Source organism: Phaethon aethereus, assembly GCF_964289735.1.
Source record: "Phaethon aethereus genome assembly, chromosome: 20".
Lineage (NCBI taxonomy): Eukaryota > Metazoa > Chordata > Aves > Phaethontiformes > Phaethontidae > Phaethon > Phaethon aethereus.
Genome location: NC_138596.1, coordinates 1,063,277 through 1,086,071, shown reverse-complemented (window position 1 = coordinate 1,086,071; position 22,795 = coordinate 1,063,277). Strand labels below are relative to the sequence as shown.

The 22,795-nt window shown below is 48.5% G+C and overlaps 1 protein-coding gene across 1 annotated transcript; it reads right to left on the bottom strand.

Moving 5' to 3' along the window:
• Nucleotides 1-694: 694 nt before the first annotated feature.
• NOXA1 (NADPH oxidase activator 1) lies at nt 695-15,048 on the bottom strand (the record flags this gene model as incomplete). The annotated part of the gene is made up of 15 exons (XM_082008905.1): nt 695-839; nt 1,068-1,191; nt 1,284-1,389; nt 2,077-2,246; nt 3,171-3,229; nt 3,424-3,496; nt 4,680-4,733; nt 6,080-6,221; nt 6,951-6,988; nt 7,559-7,618; nt 8,360-8,467; nt 9,524-9,658; nt 11,794-11,902; nt 13,321-13,403; nt 14,875-15,048. 15 exons carry the CDS (start codon nt 15,046-15,048, stop codon nt 742-744), a joined length of 1,533 nt encoding a protein of 510 aa, XP_081865031.1. The 3' UTR covers nt 695-741.
• Nucleotides 15,049-22,795: the final 7,747 nt, after the last annotated feature.

Here is a 22,795-nt window from a genome sequence, read left to right as displayed (position 1 = left end):
TCCACAACTACCTCTCCTCTGTGCTGAAAGTCCCCTGCCCACACACCATGAAGCAGTAAAATCTAGGCAGGACTTAAGGGCTTAAGAAAAGAACCAAAGGCATTTGTGGTGAGGAACGCTCAGAGCCCTTTGGCAGATCCATGGGGTATCTGCTGTAGATGATTATACATGGTGGTCCTAACCCAAGGTGTTATCCCATATCACCCACTGCAAACTGGTTACAAAAGCCTTCTGAAAGAGCAGCATCTCTCTGGTGGAGATAAGGATATGTGGCCCAAGGGCCTGGGGAACAGGGCTCTGCCTCCTGCTCACAGACAGCTATCCTTGGCTTCATCAGTGAGGCGCAACCTCCCCAGCCTGACCTTGGGGTGAAGGGAGAGGGGGTGAAGACCTCCATCCAGAGGAACCTCTTCCCACCCAGCAGTCTGAGCCCCTGAGGCCTGAGCTGCCACATGGACATTTCCCATAGCCAAACACCAGATCCCGCCCTCTTCTCTCTTCCCTGCACAAGCACATCTTTGGCAGTATAAGCACGGAGGTAAAAATGCCAGGACTGGGAACAGGCTGTAAAAAATGCTGTTGGACTGCTGGAACTGACCCCATGGGATCTGTGAGTGGAGGACATCTCCTGTCGGGTTCAGCAGAGCTCCTGGCTGTGCTGGCTGTGGCCCAAATGAGCTGGGAGTGGTGTCTCCCATCCCTGGGAGACAGCACAGTCAGGCAGGAAAAGGCTCCTGTTCACTATAGGAAGGCAGCACCACAACTGGTCTGGGTTGCAAAGCATTTGGGGAAGATGCCAGTCTTGCCATTGCAGCGTCCTTCAAGCCAGTCCTCGTTCACTGGGAAAACATAAAGGAGCAGGATGAACCCTGGCCCATTTGAGTGGGGTTAGCAAGATTTTTCACGGCTGGAATTTAACTCTGGGCAAAACCCAGTGCAAGCCTGTACCTCCTGAGAGTATGAGCCTGAGACAGCACTGGAGAGACCACCTACTCCCCAGTCCCTCCCTGCAGCAGACTCCAAAAGCCTGGCCCAGTACAAGCCTGCAGACAGGACTGGAGAGCTACCTTCAGAGAGAATATCCAGCACGTCTCCCTTGCTGAACTCCAGGTCCCCCGGTCCCTGCGCAAAGTAAGAGTGCTGAGCCAGCATCCGGTAGAGGATGGGTCTGCCTGAGTGGGAGTCCGAGTCCTACAGGGGAAAGTCAGCATGGAGGTTGCAAGGCAAAGCAGAGACTAGATTAGAGTCCTGCACAGCAGAGAACCTTGTCACAGCCCACGTACCTGGCAGCAGAGTGTCAGCCTGCCATCTGTCAGCTGCTGCCACATCTTCCCTAGATCCTCCTCTCCCAAAACTGCACCCAGTTCTTTGCCATCCGAATGCCTGTAGCTGCAACGGTTCGTTAACACAGCTCAAATCATCTCACTTAAAGCCAAACTTGGAGGCAAACCTAGCCCTCTACCATCTTCAGTCTTCAAAGTCCCCTTTTTAAGCCAGCTCTGAGCTTGTCACCATGCACAATGACATGGGGCCAACGTGCATGCTCAGTGGGCAGAAACAGCACTGTCAGGGAGGGACACTGTCACCTCCTCACACACTTACTTGAGGGGAAGATCCTAAACTCTCCTGACTACAGTGTGTGCCCCCAGGGATGTCACAGTCAGGGAGACCTCACCCCAGGACCAACCAATTGCTCTGCATTGATCCTAGCGTATCTCAAAGGCTGAGCGGGAGAAAATCCAATATACAGCAGCTGCACCTGCGCAGAGTTCTTCCTTCTGTGCCCCCATTTCCTGATCATGGTACAGTTTCCTGGGAAAGAGCCTTTGGACCTCCAAAGCCCACGCAGCATACACTGTTCTCAAACCCGAAAGCCATGGCAAGGTTAGCCCTGCAAGGAAGGCTGTGTGCTCACATCTTTGGTGAACCTCTGCTAGAATGCTTTGACCCCAGTTAAGTGCTCCCAGGAGACCAGACGCAGTCGGATGCCTGTATCCTCAGGGGAATGGCTGCTGCTGCCCGGTCACACACATGTGCACTGAGAGCACTGGAGGGCCCGGTTGTGCCACAGCATACCTCAGCTTCCCTCGCTCTGCCTGCTGGCCAAACCGCTCCCTCAGCAGAGCCCGCAGGTCCGGCAGAGATGGCACCTCGCCCGCCCTCACCACCACGGTGCACTCACAACATGCTCTCAGCATGACAGGTCTGTCCGTGCTGGATGAAGCTTCTCCTTGGGTTGGTAAGATCTGCTGAGAGACGTGGCACCATAAACAGTCTGGTTATTCAGGAGTCTCGTATCAAGAGAGGCGACACAGACACAACTCCTCATCTCAGTGGTACCATGTAATGGTAGTGCAGCACCAAAATGCAGATCTGAATTTCAGAGGGGGAACTCAAATTCAAAGCCTGGTATCCAACATCCCTCCCATGACCCAGGAAGCCTGTTTCCGGGTCCAATCACACAGGTACCTCCCAAACCCAAATGTATATTAACGGGGCCCCAATTCCTCCAGCCAGCTGGAGACGTGCAGCCAAGTCCCCATGTTTTGCTGCCTTCTGTCTGAAGTGCAGCTGACAAAAAATTACTCCAAAAGCCCGGCAAAGAGCGGAGGCAAAGACAAAGGGACCAGAGCTGATCTGCAGCTGGCACTGCCAGGTGCTGTCCCCAGGTGGACACAGGAATGATTCCAGCTCCATCACACACAGTGGCTGGTAATGACATGGAGGTGCATCAAAGGACATCATCCTGGAACACAAATATGAATGAACTGTGGTACCCAGACTGACAGGGACAGAAAATGCCACACAGGAGGAGGGGGAAAGGGACAGCAGGTAGTTCAAAGACAGTTCTCTCTTGCAAAGCGGGCTATAAAGTGTGTGCCTGAACACTGCTGTGTCTGGGGCTCTTGGCTCCTTGGAGGGTGCAAAAGGGCACTGCCCTGGTAAACCTCAACCTTGGGCTGCCTCACAAAATGGTCACAAACTTGGGAGTGGTGGAGGAAGGACCACACAGGAGCCTCTCTGAAATGGAAAAATGGGCAGAGGAAGAGGGTTTTTTCAGTGATTTTGGGGCAGCTCAGGAATTTTGGAGTATCTGGCCAGGAATCTTGCACTTTTCACAGCCTTGATATCTTGAGGCTGTGCCAGCTTCAGCTTGTGAAACACTTTACCTTGAAGTCCATTTGGGCACCAGCATCTTTTGCAGAGGCATCTTCTTCCCCAGGGGATTCTGCAGAACAAAACAAGAGCAGAGGAACAATGCCTGCAGTCAGCAGAGGCCCCCGGCAGCTCTTCTGCAACCCACTAGCACACAGGCAGCCATGGCTGCAGTTGGACAACCAGCCTCCCCATGCAACCCTAGAGCGGGGCAGTGGGGCACAGCTTCACGTAACACCCACTGAGGTCCCTGGCCTGGGGGACTACCTGGCTTCTGCTTTGCATGGAGTCGGCTGGGAGGCACCTGGGCAGGAGGGAGGGGAATCCCATTGCTGATCTTCTGCAAGAGAACATCAGAAAGAAGTGAGCAGAAGGCACCGCAGACTGGGCAAGGCTGGTGTGCATGACAGAGGCTGCAGCCAGTTATAAATTTCTGGGTGTAACCCCAGAGAGAGCCCCAGGGAGAACAGTTCATTAACTGGCTGGATGAGATGAAGCACTCAGGCTCTCAGTGGCCTCTGCAGCTCTCGTGGATAGTAGGGGTGGTGAGAGGTTTGGTGGGACACTTCCTTGGCTTCCTGCCCCTTGCTGGGTTGGTGCTGCAGCAGAGGGAGGTTGCCCACACTGCGCTGAGGGCTCTCCCCACCATCTGCCAGCTCGCCTGGGAACTTGCGGCTGGTTCACAGTGACATCCATGGAGCAAATGCCCAAGTGTGTGCTATGGTCAGGGATTCATTTGGAGGCAAAGAAAAAAAAGTAAAATCATAGCAACATTAGAACAATCATTTAGTTCAAAAATCTCTCACAAGAAATAGAGGTCTGAGTTGCACTTTCCCACACTGGGTTCAGATGGAAAATTATTTGAATCATGTGTGGATATGCCTGTGGTGGAGATGGGAGATGAAGGAAGTTTTCCTAAGTCAATGGTGAGGGTTTTAGGCTTAGGCGCACGGCCTCAAGGCAAAACGCAATGCCTGTTTAAGATATTACTATTCCACTGCAGGAGATTAACCTGCCCTCGCTCTGTTGGTGAACTAGAACATGTGAGCACTTCTCACCCGCTTCTGTGCTACACGTAGTGGCTGCAGACATCACAGGAGCAGGCTGGACAAACACGTGCCTCAAGCCCTCAAACTCATCATTGCGTTCCAGTAGCTCAACAAGCTACAGTGGGTCAGGCGAGCTGTGGCAGCTGCTCATCTTTGTGTGCTCCATCATCCCACAGCAAATAAGAGATAACACCACTTGTGATGCAAGCCACTGTGGCTTGGCTATGTGTCTAAGCCCCCAGATTTTGCTATAAAGAGATCCAATGTACAGAAAAAAAAAAAAAAAATTTCCTGCTCTTAACTCTTCTGTTGTTCCAGTTCAAGAGCACTTGGTCTTCACTCAAGGTGTGTGAGCTGAAACACTCTATGTTTCTCTTACACAGTTGTTCCATCCTATGATAACCTTGCAAACAAATGTCCCAAATGTATTTCTTGGTTCCTTCCTCACCCCTGGTTGCCAGGTTGTCAGCTCACCCATTTATCCATCCTTGAGGCAGGCGCCAGGAGAGAGCTTGGCATGCGTAGCTTCTGCAAGGCACAAAGCACAGCAGGTGAGACCGGAGCTGCCGCTGTGGCAGACACAGCCCCAGCCCACCCAGCCCCACCTTCTGTTAGCCCCACTCTGCACTGCTTCTGCCCTTGCAAAACACCACTGCCTGCTCACCCTACTGCAACACAAATGTGCCCATGGAGGGCCCAGGGTCAGGTATGGTGGCCCATGTGGTTTGTGCTCAGAAATCGCTGAACAAAATCCAAGGGTCCTTTTGCATCTTTTTCTCCTGAAAGTAGTGGTGCCAACTGAGTGGCTGTGATGTAACAGACCAAACACCCACCAAGCCCAACACCCTGCTCCTAAAATGGATGCTTAGGAGGAGAGCAGCAAGGATGTCAAGGGATACCAGTCCAGCAGCATTTCTGTCTTCTGACAATCACTGCTATAGAGCTATTAATTTCAAGTGATCGTTGTGAGTAATTATGCCTTTTTTCCCCAGTGTCTATTATTTTACTTCTGTTGACTTTGAATTTCATCTGACACTTCACTGAGCAGTCAACCAGCATGTTCAAATACTTCTGTAATTGTTCACCGTTAGCTCCAGGTGCTTCAGGCAATGCTGAATGATTTGACTGTCTGCCATAGAACATGGTCACCTTAAGAAGCACTGTATCACTACCCCTATATCACTTTTTTTTAAATATAGGCAAATAACACATTCACTGGCTCAATCTAACCCAGGTATGCACTGGCTCTTTCAAAGAACTTTAAGTAGACATGTGAGAAATGGCTTCTGTCAACAAAGTATTTTCCGTGTTGTCATATTTATCTGTTCCTATTCAGTCTGTTTACACTATAGTTCCCTAGTCTACAGAAAGATGTCAGATTTGCTGGGCTTTAATTCCTTAGGTCTTCTCTAGAGCCCTTTATAAAACCTGCCTGCACAGCTGAAACCCTCCCAAAACCTTCCCAAAGTGAACAGAGGAACTACACACCAGGTAGGGACTGACCTATCTCCTCGGCTCTGTTAGAGCTCTCAGGTGACAAATACTGCTCTAAATGGTGGTCCTTGGTGAGGTCTGTTATCCTACATGATTCCACAATAGGAACCCGTATGGTGGAGAGCACAAGTGCCCAAAAAGATGCCCTTGTGGAGCTACAGAGGCAAATGGCAGAGGCTGGTGGGAGCCAAGTGTCAGAGAAATCTATGGTTAGCAACTGGCCTGCGGAAATCAGCTCCTGAACTCATCTTCTGCTCTGCAGTGCTACAGGTGGTTCCCCAAGGAATGTGCTCAGAGGGTTGCAGCAAACTCCTGTTCACAGGCAGGGCTGTGGTCTCTGCTGGTGGGTATGGGCTGGAATGCCCACCCGTTTTCCTTACCTGTCCATCATGTATGGCTGTAGCCCAGCCATCCCCTCCTTTCATCAGCACAAAGACCAAACTGTTGGCTTTCACTGCCAACTTCTCCGAGTCCTTAGGGTAATAATGGGACAAAACTCGACAGTAGCCTGACTCACTGTCTCTGAAAAGAAAGAATGAGAGCACCTTTACTAACCCTGGAGTTCTGGTGCTGGACAGCTTCGATCCAGAACACTGCACTGATCCAAACTGGCACATGCCAAAAGTTTCAGGCCTTGGGAAATCATGATTTTCATTGCTACTCTTTGGTCCAACTGGGAACAAAAAGAGCTTGGAAAACACTGATTTCCCAAATGCAACTGCCCCATTTTCACGATACTAATAAACATCCTCCATATCAAAACAACTATTAAACTCAGCCCTGAAGTACTGTTGGTACAGTATCACCTAAAAAAATTATTTTCTTGTTTTTTGAACCAGGGCTGATTTTGGCTCAACACAACACGGCTGAGAGTGAGTATTTGGAGGCCTTGTCCTGGGAACTAGGATGGGACAGCTGAGCATCCTTGGCTACAGACAGGCAGGTGGCAGGGACCACAACTTCTCACTGCTTCCATTCCCCAGCTAGGGCATGATCCATGCCTGTCTCCCAAGACTATTGAATCAACTCCTGCAAACTGCCCTGAGATTCTTGCATGAGAGGTGCTACTGAACTGCAGCGTCCTTTGCAGCCACACAAGCCTTTGCATGTTTGTCATTCACTCCACCCCTGGTGAGAAGTGGGTGTGGATCCCACAGAGTCTTCACACAAAGACATCAGAGAACAAAACATGACCTTCTGAACAGAAACAAGGGGAGAAGAGTTAGACTCAGGGTAGAACTGAACACTTACCGCAGAGCATCAGCACTGGGTTCATACAAGCCCTGTTTCTGTAGGGGAAACAGCAGCATCTATTTATAACAGTACCTTATATAGCAACAGTGCCACCTTATTTACTGTCCCTCTGAATACCACACTGTGGTATTTTGTCTTTACTTTTGACCACATTTGTCACACCACAGCACCCTCCTCCATACCTTACCAGGTTGTACCTTCTATTTCTCCCCCTCCCTCTATCCCATCAGGAGGTAACAAAATCTTTTCCCCTACCCTTGGTTCTAAGAAACTCGTATTACAGTGCAAGCTAGCCATGCTCATGCTGACAAATTTACTGAAGTGCTGGGCAAATGCATGTTGAGCACAGCAAAGACTCCACTGCTGTTCTGACATGGTGAAGAGACAAAAATTCATCTTCAAAGGGCTGGAGACTCCCATTGCTGAGTCCCTTCCAGCCAATGCTGAAGTCCACCACCTGGCTTTGACAGGCCCTGTGGATCTTGTCTGATATTGCACCATTCTTTTCAATAACATGTTCTTACCCTGATGGTGTTAGGATCTGAGGCCCTACCTGGAGCTCCATGACAGCTCCATTCCTCCTTTCACAGCTATGCCCTGCTCACCTGAGGCCTGAGAGGCTCGAAGCCGATGTACTCATCGTTGGGAATGATGGACGAGATCACCTGTCAGAAGACAAAGTAATGACTGAATCCAGGCTGGATGAAGAGACTCTCAAACTTCATGCAAGGTTATCTACTCAGACCTGTTTCCTTCTGACATCCTAACATCAGACATGAAGTAGAGCGATGCATATAGTAGAAAAAGCAGAGCTGGATTCACAAAACAGCTTCAACTGTTGCTGTCCCTGTGTTTTTAGTCTTTCCAAGGTTTCTTTAAAAATATGTGAATTAATTGCTTTCCCTTCCCTTTATTCATGTTGGAGTTCTCTAGCCTGTGGCACTTCTGCTGATTGCACTGGTCACAGAAGGGATAAGAGAAATTCTCTGCTGACTTGCATTAAAGGACATGACAAAGCATTTGTCTCCCAAGTGCCTGCCCATCCCACTGGGAATGCAGCAGTGAGTAGGAGTGCGTTGGAGGAATGTGCTCCTCTTGAAAAAGCCATTGTCAGCAAAAGGACAACCATGGGTTTCCCTAAGTACCTGCTCAGCTTTTTCAGAGGTTAAAGAGACCAAGATTGGGAAGGGTTTTTTTAGCACCAAAGTGCATTTTTGATAGAAGAGGTAGCAATTCTTGCAAATTTTTGCTTCTGTGTCCCAGGTGCCTTGACTAGCTGCAAGCCCTGACAATCCTCCTCTTGGGTCTCCACCAGTGGAGCGTCCAACAGCAATGCTCTCTGGAGATGTCAGAAGGTGGTATGTTAATCTGCTTGCTGTTAACCTTAATGATCACATGCCTGTTACCTTGGGTTTACCCAGGAAATCTTTTGAATCCAACTGTTCAACTTCCTTCTTTCGTGGTCTGAAAAATTCCCCGAGAGGAACCTGCATGGGCTCTAAAAACAGATGGTCCTAGGGCAGTGAAAGCAGATAAAGGAAAAGCCATCAATTAATATTAAATGAAATATAATAGCAGTGAAAAGCAAGTATAGCTTCCCTATGTGTGCAAGACCAGCTCCAGGAAGATACTGGGGCAAAAATTATGGCTATGAACTTGAGAAAGGTCATTCAGGTTTAACAAGCACATGCAAACTAAGAGCTCAGCAGCCACTACCCAGTGTTGAGTCAAACACTAACTCTGTTGGCATGGGAAAGGGAGGCAGTGGAGTAAGTTTTATTAAACAAATCTTTAAGCAGTTCTATCTGACTTCAAATGTTTTTTTTCTCCTCTGTTCAATCACTGAGAGGCATGTTAATAGCAAACATAAACAATACACTAATGTAAAGCACAAACATGCTGCTGGAAGAGATGATCAGGTTAAAAAAACTGATCATCCCTTAGAAAGGATACAAGTAAGATAAGGAAGTATGGGGGCAGCAAAACAACAAACCCTCCAGGAAGAGTCAGTCAGAGATCTGCAAGTTGTTCCTGGTCATAAAAGAGTCTACAAAAAACTATTATTTAGAACCAACCCTGGAAATACCTTTATACTCTACTTAAACGCTAAATGTGATTGTCGTTAACATCTGAGCTGCCACTAATAGTCACTGAGGCCAAAGGAACTCAAAAAAGTCAGCCAGTGTCATGAAAAGGGAGAACCTCCAAATCTGCACTTGTAGGGGTTCTGCACTTAAACACTACACAAAGCAACTTGTTTTACAGTACAAATATGAATAGAACTAAGCTCCTGTGCAGCAGGGACTAGAAAGTAAACTTCCCAGCCTGAGAGTTATCCAATAATTCTCCGCTATGGTGTTTCTGTGCTATGAAGCACCTGGGGTTCATGGAGTTACTTGATTAGCTGAAGCACTAGTTTGGTAGAGCATTGCATGCAAATGGCTTAGACGCAATTACCAGGTCACCAAGCAGGAAAACCCGCATTCTTATGTGAATAAGCACATTTTTATCTCCTATTTCTTAACTTAAGCCCAATGCACATACCCAGGAACTCATAGAGGTGGTCTTACCTGCACCCGCTCAAGGGCCAGGTCCAGGATTGCTGCTCTTCCTTCAGGTCTCCATACAACAGCCTTATCTAGTGTGTCTCTTGCCTCCTGCCACTGCTGCAGCCGGCACTGCACTGCTGCAGTGCTGTACAGCACCTGGAGCAGGCAAGGAGGAAGCAGAACTCAGAGGGCTTAGACTGAGCAGACACCCAGCACAACTTACTGAACTCAGCCAAGAAACAGGGACCAGGCACTGAAACACCAGAGATCCAACAGCACCAATCTACTCCCCACTGGCCCCACAGGAAAGGCACTCTGAGCAACACAGACGAAAAAACTTCATAATCAGAGTGGAAAGAGATAAAAGCTGTACCTCCAGGCTAGTTCCTGGGTGTGCTGGACCTGCTAGCTCTACTCAAGGCCAGGAAAGGTGTGGAGAACACCAAATGAAGTCTCTGGTACCACACAAGTTTTATTTTTATTCTATTTGGCTAGTAAGGGTTTTCCTGGCAAGTTGCATGGGTTTCTTTCTGTATGCAACTAGGTAGTTTTTTTGCTGTGCAGAGTAATTCCAACTCCCTTTCACTGCAAAAAAACTTAAACTATTTCAAGTGTAGTAGGCTGTGAATGTGCAAATTGTCAGTTGTAGCCTGTTACCCTTTAGCAAGGGTAAGTATGTTCAGTGGTGAAGAGGCACAATGTGGGAGTATTACAGGCTGGGTGTTGGAAGCCTTGATCTATATGCTGAATTAAGAGTGGGAGATCTCTTCTTGTCCCTGGCCAACAGTCAGTGCATGGAAAGGCTGCTGGTCTAGAAGGCAGAAGTGTGGCCTAAGCCTCGCTGTCAGACATGTTGCTATCTTACATGCTAGGGTTATCAGCTTGTGAATTGCTTTGAGGTAGCTGTCCCAAGCAGCCGTTGGGACAGAGCTGCAGCTACTAGGATGCTTTTCCTTCACTCCTTAATAATGGAAGTAGAAGGCTGCTGTTTGTGAGTGGTGAGGAATGGCTGTCCTGAACATCTACAGAGATGCTCCCTCTTGGAGGGGCAAGGCAGCCATTCTCCCTCAGCTCAGAAGTCCTATAGCCTTGCAAGAGGCAAGTATTTATGGATTTTCAAACACATCTCCTCCCATTGAGAAGATCAGGTGCAGCATGTGAGAGGCCATGCATGGGGAAAGCTGATGGCACAGTTCTGCAGGAGGATTGTGTTTGCGTATTTTGAAAAATGAGCTGAAGGCAGATGTAAGAGCAAATCAGGATGCAGATCCTGAGTTCGGAGTGCCAGCACAGTGCCAGCACAGTGAGCACACGTGTCCTGGCAATGCCTAGAGCGTGCGGAGCAAAGGCCTGAGTGTTCACACCAGAAAGGGAACCAACCTCCTCCCAATGGCCTCAGGGCAATCCTGCAGCCCTGCACCTTTCAAAGGGAACCTATTGTTTCTAAGTGTGTGTAAGCTCAGAGAAGGCAGTGCTTTGGCACTGAAACTGTTAAAAACAATGAAGTTTGTGTAATACCACAGATGCCAAGGATCGCTTCACCCTGCCAGGTATAAGGTGCATGAAAATTGACTGAGACTGAAGGACGGGTTTCTAGGCATGCTTGACTTGAGTTACACAATGACTCCTCACTCTTGCGGAAGTAAAGAATTAAATATTCTTTCCTGTATCTGCTTTTCAGTCTGTGTGTGGACTCAGGACAGAAGACAAAGTGAACCCTTGCAGTAAAGTACAGTTTCTAGGAGTCTTTTACATTCCAAATACTACAAATCAGTTCAGACCCGGATCTTTTTTGAACAGGATGTGGCAGGTTGACTCCATGTAACAGTGTAAGAGCTGCAGAGTGAAGTGTTACAGATGCAAAACACAGCTTGCAGCCCAGTGTATAAGGTAAAACCCAGAAGTAATGTTAAGAGCAGTTGCTACAGTTGGAAAGACAGGCTTTCATGCACCTAAGTTTCCTAGAGTCTTCATTATGGAGCATTTTTTTCCCACCTGTCTATACTTGAACCTATTTCAGCTTTCAGAGCTAAGGAGTTCACAAAACTTGGATGCATATTTACACAGACGCTAAACACCCCGAAGTGTTACTTTTCAAACTGTGTAATTCATTAAACTCTTTAGAGATTATGTTTTATGACTTCTATCATTAAGTTCCTTGAAAATAAATGAAAGCAGAAATTTTCTACTGTTCCAACGTACCATCTTGAAAATCTCTTGGGTTACTAATGCCTATTACTGATTATCGTCCCAGCAGAGGGGAAGGACTACTGAGACAGGTTGACCCTTACCTCCCATGCATAGAGTATGTGCCTCAGCCCCAACTGCTTGTAATCGATGAAGGGATTTTTTCTTAGATGAGTGAAGGCCATATTATAGTCAGAGAGAGCTTCTTTGTACCTACAATGCAGAGATGACAGAAGAACGTGAGACTAAAAAAGCTGAAGACTCTAAGAAGTTAAAAAACTAACTAAGCAAAAAGCATATATCCTTCCCTGTGGCCTGGATGAAGAGTTGTCATCTTGCGACCACAGAAATTCCCTGACCTCCACTTGGTGGTAGTTAGAACAAAATTAACATGGTGTGTCTGGGATTATCTGCACGGTTTTACTGATTGAGATGAACAGGAGATTTTGATACCTGAAATAAAGTCACAATTCCAAGGAGGAGAAAATGTAAAGACCAGTGATTAAAAAATGCTGTGAGCTCCTTACCCAGCTTGCTGCAGGCAGTTTTGTCTCAACTGATGTCTCAGGGGAGAAGTGAGGGCTGGGAAACCCCTGCTGCTGCTGAGTGTACATGCATGGTCAAAGCAATGCAAACAGAAATTTAGAAAAACTCTAAAGATAAGGGAATTAGTCAGAATTTACACCAGCTATGCAACTGAAATCAAAACAGGTTCCCATTGAGGCTGCAGGTGGTGAAATGAAGGGTTCAGGAAGAACTGTGCAGCTCCCAAGCAAGAGCCAGTGAGCATGGCCAAGAGAAGGTGCCCAGGTGGATGTGAGTGGGTGGGAGCAGCATCTAATGAGGGAAGGAGCCCTGGGGTGCTGGTGGCTGTCACCCCCTGGGGGAGGGGGGGTGGCAGTCTGCCAGCTGTGCTGCCCATCCTGCTGCACAGCGTATGTTCTTGGGGCAGGCTTGCTCCACTTCTGCTGGCTGTGGCACAGCGCTGCGAGCAGAGTGGAGCAGCTCCAGCATGCTGGCCGGGGCTCCACCGTCCCTGACTGCAGCTCTGCTGGGAGAGGCACAGAGCATGTAGCTGCCTGACAGGCCATCTTTCCTTAACCCTGGAAACAATAAGTAATCAATCCCATGACATTAGTGGAGCATTCCCAACATTAAATCAGTGAGACTGAGATCAGGCCCACAAAATCCACTGTCAGCGGAGAGTGAGAGTCAGACACTATGGGCAGACTGCATTTTAAGGAAGGCTAGACTCACATGTACCATGTGAAGATACACCAAGCAGTGCAATTGTATCTTTTTTCATTCCTGAAGAAAATCTGAATGGCAGCATAACCTCCTGGCAGCCCTGTATACAGGGGCAGCTTCTTTCTCTGTGTGTACAGGGCAGTAATGTCATCTATTAGCCACCCGTGGGGCTCTGGAGTTGTGCAGCTCATATCTTCTCAGCCTTATCAGAAATAGGATTTGATGACCTGTGACACGGTTTACAAGGCCAAACTGGACCTTATGAACTGTTTAAAATTGCTGGAAGAAGTGAATTTTAGAATCATAGAATCATTTAGGTTTAGGAATGAAGTGTGACTAAAAGAAGAAAACCAAAGACTGACGTGGACATGCACCTCGCTTACATTTCCAGCTGCAGATGGACAAACCCTCTCTGAAAGAAGCCAACAGCTAGGGAGTTGTCCTTCACAATGGTTTTATCAAATGCCTAAGGAGAAAAACACAGACACATCCCAAGGATCAGTTAGGATCTCCCCTGTCGATGCCTGGGTGTATGCACGCAGCCAGCCACATCCCGGCTGCACTTGCACCGGGCACAGAAGCCACCTCTGGGCTTGTGACCAGCTCCTCTGGACTGACAAGCGCAGGGCTGAGATCCAGGCTGAGGGCCAGCAGGCAGTTCCAAGTCATCTTTCAGGTCTTGGCTCTGTATAAGCCTCAGCTTTTTATCCCTCCCTGGGAAAACAGACTGGATGAGCCCAGCCCAAATGAGATATGTTTGCTGTCCAGCACCTTGTAATGAGAAAACCACATTGCCTGGAGAAGAGTTTGCCCTGACAGTGGGAGAAGCGGGACCATGACAAAGAGGGAAGGCTGTTTTAAGCAGACTACCATGGTGAATGAGTATGTGAAGGAGTACAAGGGAGAAAGCTGAAAGGCTTCACGCTGCACCTACAAGTCAGTATTTCTTGTCCAGTTTCCCAGTTAACTACAGGCAAGTATTAGCAAAGCTGGTAGCAGCTCGTGGCTGATGGTTCAAAGTAATGCTGTGCTGGGAAAATTGTCTTAATGTCTTTCTGAGAAAGCTACTAGGTGTGCTGCTTCACTTATCATTGCAAAGAGATGGTAGGTAGATAACGAAACAAGCCTGAAACCCTCGACTTTCCTGATACTGCCTAGACAGGGATAGCATTGCAGGGGTGAAAATATGTTGCAGGAGGTCAGGCAGTGACTGTGCCTCCTGGCAAGGTGGTGGCTGGCTTCTCCCACAACCCCAACAGCACACCCTGCTTTAACAGTCTGCTTTACTGTGCTATAAAAGAGAAAAAAATAAACAACCAACCACTGACCTACACGGAAGCATAGCTGAGCTTCCTTCCCAGTCGATGCCCATTCATCAGGGCTAAAAAGAGGCTCTTGAGCACCATTGTGCTGTGCTCACTGTTGTCCGTTATAGCAGCTGCCCTGCCTGGGGCTCTGCCACGGCCCCTCCAGCACAGCCTGAGCTCTTCTTACTGCTAATTAATAAACAGCTTAAATGCACCCCCCCACTGGGCAGCTGACTGACAGCCAGCCAGACGTGCAGACGTGCTAGGTGCTGTAATGAAAAGGCTTTTCCTCAGGGCTCTTGCCTGCCTGCCTGCACCCGCGCAGGCAGCTGCTCTCCCTTTCCAAAGGGCAGCGGTTTTCCGGCATAGCGGTTTCTTTTTGGCACTCAACCGCTCGTGTGGCGCCGTTGGGGCACACGGGCGGCCGCAGGGCCCCTGTTCTGTGCCCGTCACCCCCAGCATTCGTGCTATTAGCTGTACATGCGGGATAAGAAACGCTGGCTTTTAATTAGTTCGACTTTCAGCCTTATTCCCTCAAAAATCGAAACGGGAGAGCCGTGCCGCCCGTCGCCCCAGGGTCTCCCGGCCCGGTGCAGCCAGCCCGCCGCCATGCCCCGCAGCCCCGCTCACCCGCCGCGCCTCCGCGGGCCTCCCTGCCAGCAGGTGGACGCAGCCCATGTTGAAGCAGATCCTGGACGGCGGCTCCGGGATGCCGGCGAAGATATCCAGGGCGGTGTCCCAGTCCCCGCCGTCGGCCGCCAGCACGCCCTGGTGCCAGCGCCTCACCAGCTCCCGGTACGCCATGGCCCGCGGCTCCCCGGGCTGCGCCTGGCTCCCCGCGGGGCCTCACCTGCCGGCCGGGCGGGCGCGGCCCCTGGGCGGGGAGCGGGCGGAGGGGGAAGCGCGGCCGCCGCCGCCCGCTCCGCGCCTTCCCCGGCCGGCCTCGGGTCTGCCAGGCGGGGAAGCCGCCCACGGCCCGCCTGCGGCCTACCCGGGCCAGGGCTCCGCGGCGCCCCACCGGGGTGCAGCCCCCCGTGGAAGCCGGGCGGGGCACCCCGCGGGCCCGGCATGTCTGGGGGAGAGAGGCGAGGTCAGAGGCCATCAGCTGAGCGGGAACCGGGGGATACTGGCTCGCTTAGCTTCTGGCAGTGAAGGGCAACTGGAAAGGCAGCAGAAGAAAGCCCGTGGCGGTGCAGTGAGCGGCCAGTCCTGGCACAGCGCATAATGATGGTTTTGTGGCTTTTTTAATTAAAGAGTTATTCTCGCGGCCATATAGTCGCGCGCGTTGACTACAGTAGCTACGGTAGACGTGCGAGTGCCGCCGCGCTCTGGTAAATACGATAAACCCCTGCTGCTCCGGCTCCCCCCGCCCCTCGGGTCTCGCCGCGTTGCTACGGGCGACACCGCCCCCTGCAGGCGCGGTGCATCGGCGACATCCCGGGAGAAGGACCTGGGGGTGGTGATCGGCGGCCGGCTGAACGTGAGCCGGCAGTGTGCCCAGGTGGCCAAGGCGGCCGACAGCACTCTGGCCTGTATCAGCGCTAGTGTGGCCAGCAGGAGCAGGGCAGAGATCGTGCCCCTGTACTCGGCACTGGTGAGGCCACACCTTGAATCCTGTGTTCAGTGTTGGGCCCCTCACTACAAGAAGGACGTTGAGGTGCTGGAGCGTGTCCAGAGAAGGGCAACGGAGCTGGTGAGGGGTCTGGAGCACAAGTCTGATGAGGAGCGGCTGAGGGAACTGGGGGTGTTCAGTCTGGAGAAGAGGAGGCTGAGGGGAGCCCTCATCGCTCTCTACAACTACCTGAAAGGGGGTTGTGGCGAGGTGGGGGTTGGTCTCTTCTCCCCAGTAACCAGTGATAGGATGAGAGGAAATGGCCTCAAGTTGTGCCAGAAGAGGCTTAGGTTGGATATTGGGAAAAATTTCTCCACCAAGAGGGTGGTCAAGCGTTGGAACAGGCTGCCCAGGGAGGTGGTGGAGTCACTATCACTGGAGGTGTTCAAAAAACGTGTAAACGTGACACTTCAGGACATGGTTTAGTGGGCATGGTGGTGGGTTGATGGTTGGACTTGATGATCTTGAAGGTCTTTTCCGACCTTAATGATTTCTATGACCCCGGAAAAGAGGGCCGATGGGGGCGCGGGGTTGCGCAGGGAGGTTCCGGATGCGGTCGGGTTTGCCGCACGGAGCGGAGGAGGCGGCGCAACGGGGAAGCTTTTGAGTGTGTGACTCCGGAGTTCCTGTCGCCGCTTCCGGGTTGGTGCCAGGTGAGTGGCAGGAGCTGGCGGCCGCACTGGGGCGGCTCCGGGCCGGGGCTCCGCGGAGGCCCAGAGCCGCGGCGGGGCCCGGTTCCGCGCGTCAGCCCCAGGGTGAGGGGAAGCGCGGCCTGGCCCTGTGGGGAGGAGCCTGGCGCGGCGCGGCGGACTTTGCGCCTCGGAAGAGCTAGAGGAGCGAGGCGGGGGCGGGGGGGCGGCGGCGGGGCCGCTCCGGGTGTACGCAGTTCGCAGCTGAAATAAAGCCACGAAGCGTCTCTCGGCCTCCCTGGGCAGCGCCTCCCGGTGGAGCTGCGCGCGGGGCGCCAATACGGGAGCGAGGGTGTGCGCACCTGCCGGTGTTTACGGTAGCGCCCGCGCTGTGGCGGGCGGGGGCGGCTCCGGCATTTGAAACGGCCCCCTCCGGCCTCGGCCGCGCGTGGCGGCTGGACGGGGCTGCCGGGGCGGGAGCGGCGGCTCCGTGTGCGGGGGAGGAGAAGGACGGCGGGTGCAGCCGTTACCGCAGACCCATCCGCTGCCGTCTCTGCGTAGCCAGCATACATAATTGCAGCGCTTGCAGATAATTGGAGCGGGTTAATTACAAGTCCTCGGCGGGAGGCGAAGGAACCAGCCCTGTTACAGGCAGCAGTGAAAGCGTTGTGTTTCCAACCAGCTTGGTTTGTTGAAACAAACTGCTTGAGCTCCCTGTCGCCCATTTTAAATGTTTGGGAAAATGGGGGAAAAAAGAGTCCGTGGGATTGGGATCGTGAATATTGTCCACACATGTGGAAAGTTTAAAGGCGTGTGTTTGTTAACCTGATGTCAATATCGGGAATAAAATAAAATGAGCAGGTAAAACTCTGTAAATAATTAGGTACCACAAATACAATGCATGTAGATATTAAAGACTGAACAAGATATGCTTGAAAAAGAGATCTCCCTCCCGCCCCGGTGTTCCTTCTGGAGGGGGGATTTCAAGATCTGATTGAGTCAACCGTTGATATAGTTAGTACTTGAAATGCTCTGAGGAATTTGACTCTAGTATGACCTGACAGTGTAATTAAACAAAGGTAGTGTTGTAAGGCAGCAAGGCAAAATTTAAGAATGAGGTCAGGAACAAATCATGCATCTTGATCGTTAATTGGAAAACATAAATGAGCGGGCTATTTCCAGTAAGCTCCTTCACTTGCCAATTCTTTGTTCAAATACTAATACTGGCTGAAATTATCCAAGAGAATGTTTATACCTTTGCTGTTAAAGTTTACTGATGACAGATAGGCGAGATGATCAGAGACAAGATGTTACTGCTGTAGCCTGGTCTAACCTTCCTGCTTAGATGGTTCCAAGTGGGAGAAGGATCTTAATATAATGAAAAAGAACGAGTAAAGTCGAGAAAGCATGATAGCTTCCTACCAGAAACGCAGAGGTGGCAGAGACTTGTAGGATTTAGTTGTATCAATGACGCAGTTTGGACTTCACTGTTGTGGGAAGAGTTGATTTAATTGCTGGGTTTTTTTTCTTTTTTTGAAGAGAATCATGTGTGTGCACATGGTGTTCTTAGAATGGGCTGCTAGAACGTAATCTCTAGTTACTGTAGCTCTCAAGTAAGATATGAAAATACTGGAGAGTTCAGAGGAGGCCACAAAAATGCTCTGATTCTGGAAAACAAGCCATGTAATGGACTTAGTGAACTCAGTTTATTCAGGCACATCCAAGAGAAGAGGGTTAACAAGTGACTCAGCTGCTCTGTGGAAACCCATGCCTATGGGAAAGTTATCTGATAGCTGAATATTTTCAGTCTTTCCAACAGAGACATAATGAGATCCGGTAACTGAAAGTCAAAGCTACACAAATTCCTTTAAATATGACACAATTTCCTAGCAATGATGGAGATTAATTATAGGAATAGTTTATGGGAGAGGTTAAACGCTTGCCATTATTTGGAGCTCTTAAGCTGAAATGATAACAATTTTGAAGATGGGCTTAAACCTGAGATCTTGAGCAACTTGCTGGTGCAAGGATGCCCATGTTGTTTGGGGGAAATCAGTGAGATTATCAGAGTCACCTTGTGGGACTCTGTACTACTAAGGCTGCTTGGCCGCAGAAATAGCGGGGGGATGTGTGTGTGTGTTAATGTTGTTTAAAGGGCCATAGTTCTAAATTAAGATAGGTTTAAGCAATCTTATGCTTTTGGATGAACCTCTAATTCAAGGGGGAATTCTTCATGGTATTCTTACAGAGGAAAGTTGGATTAAAGCAGTGTGTTTCTTCCTCCACTGTTCTTTAAATCATCAGAGCTTGGCCATAGAGCGCAGACACTGACTTGGGCAAATGGCTGTGCCATACTAGTTCGGAGGATCCCCTCCCTCATTTACTATGACTTCCCATATGTTTGCAGTCTGATGCAGATTTGAGGTCAAGAAGGGATCTCCAGCAAAGTCTGATTTGTTGAGGCATCATACAAGTTTTTCACTCTCAGCCAGAGCATAGTTTCCATGCTGGAACTTTCTGCTGGCACTGTTTTTATTTCATGGGGTTGTAAAGGGATTTTGGGATCTATTTGTCTCAGTGTATTGTTTCAACAGGACGAGAGTGCTTTTGAGGTAGTAGGTTTTATAAAAGTGTATTGGATGATGGGCTCCACTAGGGGATCTGTTGATTCACTCTGAAATGATGACTTTTTAATAAAAAAAATAACAAATAACTCTCCCTGTGCTTCTGTGAACAGTGAAACTGTGCCTCTTACATAGCACTGTGTATTTGGGTGTACTCTGAGGACTTGCTACCTCCTTGGTTTTATATGGAAACAGGCACCTGCCTGTGGCTGTGTGTCAACTTTTTGGCACAAGCATCACTAATAGCCACAACTTCTGGTTCCATGTTTTTTCTCACCTGTACGTGCAAGCAATAGAGCAGGAATAATCAAATTTTAGCATGTGGAGTAGAACCAGCAAAATGTATGTTCTGGAATGTAAATGATCCATCAGAAAACCTCTGTTTGGCCTTCTGCAGCAATAATGCTATTAGAAGATGTCATAACGCTCACCTACGCAAAGTTGTGTTGGTGCTTAAAGTTTAGCAGTTACAGCAAACTCTTCTCAGCTCTCTTTATTGGGGGAGTTGAGCATGCTGATTGTATGAAACCGCATCAGACAGATGTGCAGCGCACAGAGCACATGCAGAAGTTCAGGACTAAACTGCGACACTTCAAGTTGTTTCTTTTCCAGTGACACAAAGGCATGTTGGTCCTTAATGGCAAACAGGAATTGGCAAAGCTGAAGCAAGTGTTGTTTCTGTTCTCCAGAGGCAGCTTGGAGAGAGGCGAGAGGCAGAAGTGAGTGGTCTCTGTAAACACCCTCAGTGTTGTGAGTTTGCTGGTCAGCTCTGCAAGGATGCTCTGTGCCGTTATAGCTCGGATCTTAATGCAGAGGTAGATGTGTCCGTTCACAGTCGGCAGGAGGAACAGGTCTACGCATTTGTGCTCTTTGACCGCCAAAGTAGTTGCTCCTGTGAATAAAATTTTACCCAAACTGGCATTAAATGACTTGCTGATGTGTGAAGCGATGTAGCCTGAGAGGAGAGGGGATGAGGGGGAACAGGCCACCTCTGGGCTAACTAAAGAAACAGTTTGTCAGAGACATTTTATTGTAATTAAGAGTGTTCTCCTGAACCAAGTTTTAATAATTTGATTTGAAAGCTAGTTACTGAGTTTGTGTAATATGCTAGTGCCTTTAGAATAAAAATTTTATTTTTTAGCTCTCTGAGGATGCTTGATGCTGTGACAGCTTCCTCAAGCGGCTCCCCTTTGTAATCACGTGCATTGGAGGAAAGGATGGCCATGGAGGAACTGAGTAGTGTGTGAGAGGAATAGAATTAGATTAACAGAAATAGGAAATATACTGAGTGCTGAATGTCTTACTGTGTCACATTTTAATCTTTTAATTGAATTAATGTGTAATAAACTAATATAGTGCAGGAAGAACTATGGTAGATGTTGGTGATAAAAGTCTGAAAAATTCTTGTGTGTATGTGTGGGATAAGGGAAGGCTGAAGAGAAACTCCAGTTAGATTTCTATCAGAAGAGAAGTCTGGAAAGCTTTTTTCCCCAGGAAATAAGAGTCTTGTTTCTTTTATGAATCCACATGGAGGTTTTGTGTTGCAACATGACCAAATGGCATTAACTTGGACCTGGAAGGTCCAAGTTTTGTCCAGCTATTTGAGATTGGGAGTAGGATGTCCTTTCCCAGCTGTGCTAACTACCTGCTGGATGATTTGGAGCAAATAGTCCTTTATGGTCTGCAGATAAAAATCAAGCAAGAAAACCCTGCTTATGTAATTATAAACTTCCTTTGGCTCAGCTTTGCCACTCCTTGGGATGATGCTCTGGGCATGGTTCTTGGTGTTGGCTCTAAGTAGAAATAGACCTGTCTGAGGGTTGAGGCAATTGCTATTGTCAAAGACATTTCTACAGAAGAAAAAAAATTCATGTGTTACTAATTCTTACAGAATAATCTTCTTTGCAATGTCTTCTGCAAGAAATAGGTGGGCCAGTAAAGGTAAAGAAAGGTTAAGTGTTTTGGAATCCGATCAGACCAGAAGCAGGTAAAAATCCTTCAGCTTCTGTCTGATCACCTGTAAAACATGAGAGTCCTGTTCCTTCGCTGACGAATATATTCCACTGGCACAAAGTTGTGTGTTCCCTGTACTTAAAGTTGCAACTGTGAATCTTGAAGGAGAAGAAAATTTCTAATGAAGAAAAAGTGGATATAAATACTGGAAGAATTAAGCAAAGGAAAGAAACTTCCAATTTATGTTGTATGAATGTTTGAACAGCAACAGCACTAGAACCGATTTTGAAACTAATATACAAGGTGTGGTTAATGTTGGTGTCCTGATACAGAGCTGGGAGCTGCTGTTCCTACAGGCCTTACCTGCCTCTGTTAGTGATGGTAGCTACTGAAGTAAAAAATGGTGTCAAAGCCTCTTTTTTATGTCATAGTATAGAAGCCAGATTCTCTGCTCAGTGCTTCAGTTAACCATTACTGAGTCTGTGAAAGCATAGCTGCAGATTTGTTACCAGTATAGGTGAGATCTGTTGCTAAGCTTAGATTCTTGTTATACATCACCAAGATAGAGCAGAAGAGTCGCTGGCTCTACATATATTTCATGCATTTTAAGTAAATTCCTCTTTATTACATCTCCAGCTCTGCCAAGGATATGGTCACACTTCACGTTAAGTCTAAATGTGTGGCCGGCGGTCATTTTAGACTGATCTTTTCAGATTAAAATGCTGTTTTTTTTCTCATTTTATGGCTAGCTATACCCATGCAATGCGATGTATTCTTTGCTGTTGCTCATCCTGCCTTCGAAAAGCAGAATACTTCACAATACAAGGGGCTACCCTTACAGCTATGCACGTAGCTCTGTGGTTCAGTTGCTAATTTCAGAGGGGTTTTTTTTCTTTTAGACTTTTCCACATTTTTCATTCTATGCTGAAATTTTCTGCTATGTGGTTCAAAAGGTACCTTATGATAATTTTTTATTTTTATGCAAATTCATTGAGCCTTATTAGGGTTACATGTTCATGAAAGAAAAGTCTATTTTTCAAAACATCCAGGACACTGTCGATCCACTGCTGATCTTTTTAATGTCAAACTTTGCCTGAACCTCCTCAAGGAATAAGCTGTTACGTCAGGAAGAAGCATGGCTGGAACATAGCAGTGCTGTGAGGAATGTTTGAAAATGTGAGAGCACAGGAGGAGCTCTGCACTGCTTGGGAAGTACTTGCTGTATAAAACTGTTCCACGTGGGTTTTCTTAGGTGATACAATTGCCTGTAGATTTTTGGAAAATATTCCTTTGGGACTAAAATCTCCCACTGTTACAAACTAAAGGGAAGTGGGTTTGGCTTTTTGAGAAGGGGAGTGCAGTTTTGCTTTACAGGATAAATAGCTGCTGTCTCAGGCTGTGCAAAGCAGGTTTTCATTAGCCATGTAGTGGAAAGCATTATTGTTTGGTTTTTGTTTTGTAAGCGATGGTTGCCACTGGGTCATTCGGATGGATGGGAGTGGAGGTTTCCTGGTGATTGTATTTGTTAAAGTGGATAATCTGCGTGGGTTAGGACGGTGGTTCTCTGGATGTTTTACAACATTGGGATGGTGTTCTTTTTAGTCTTCTGTGACTCTTAGCCGCATGGTCTTGACATTACAGTAAAGGTGTTCAGCAAGAAGTAAAAACGTTGGCAGGTATGTAAGACTCTGGTTTAAGAAAACATCAGATGCCTGCCAGTCTCTGCCCTTCCA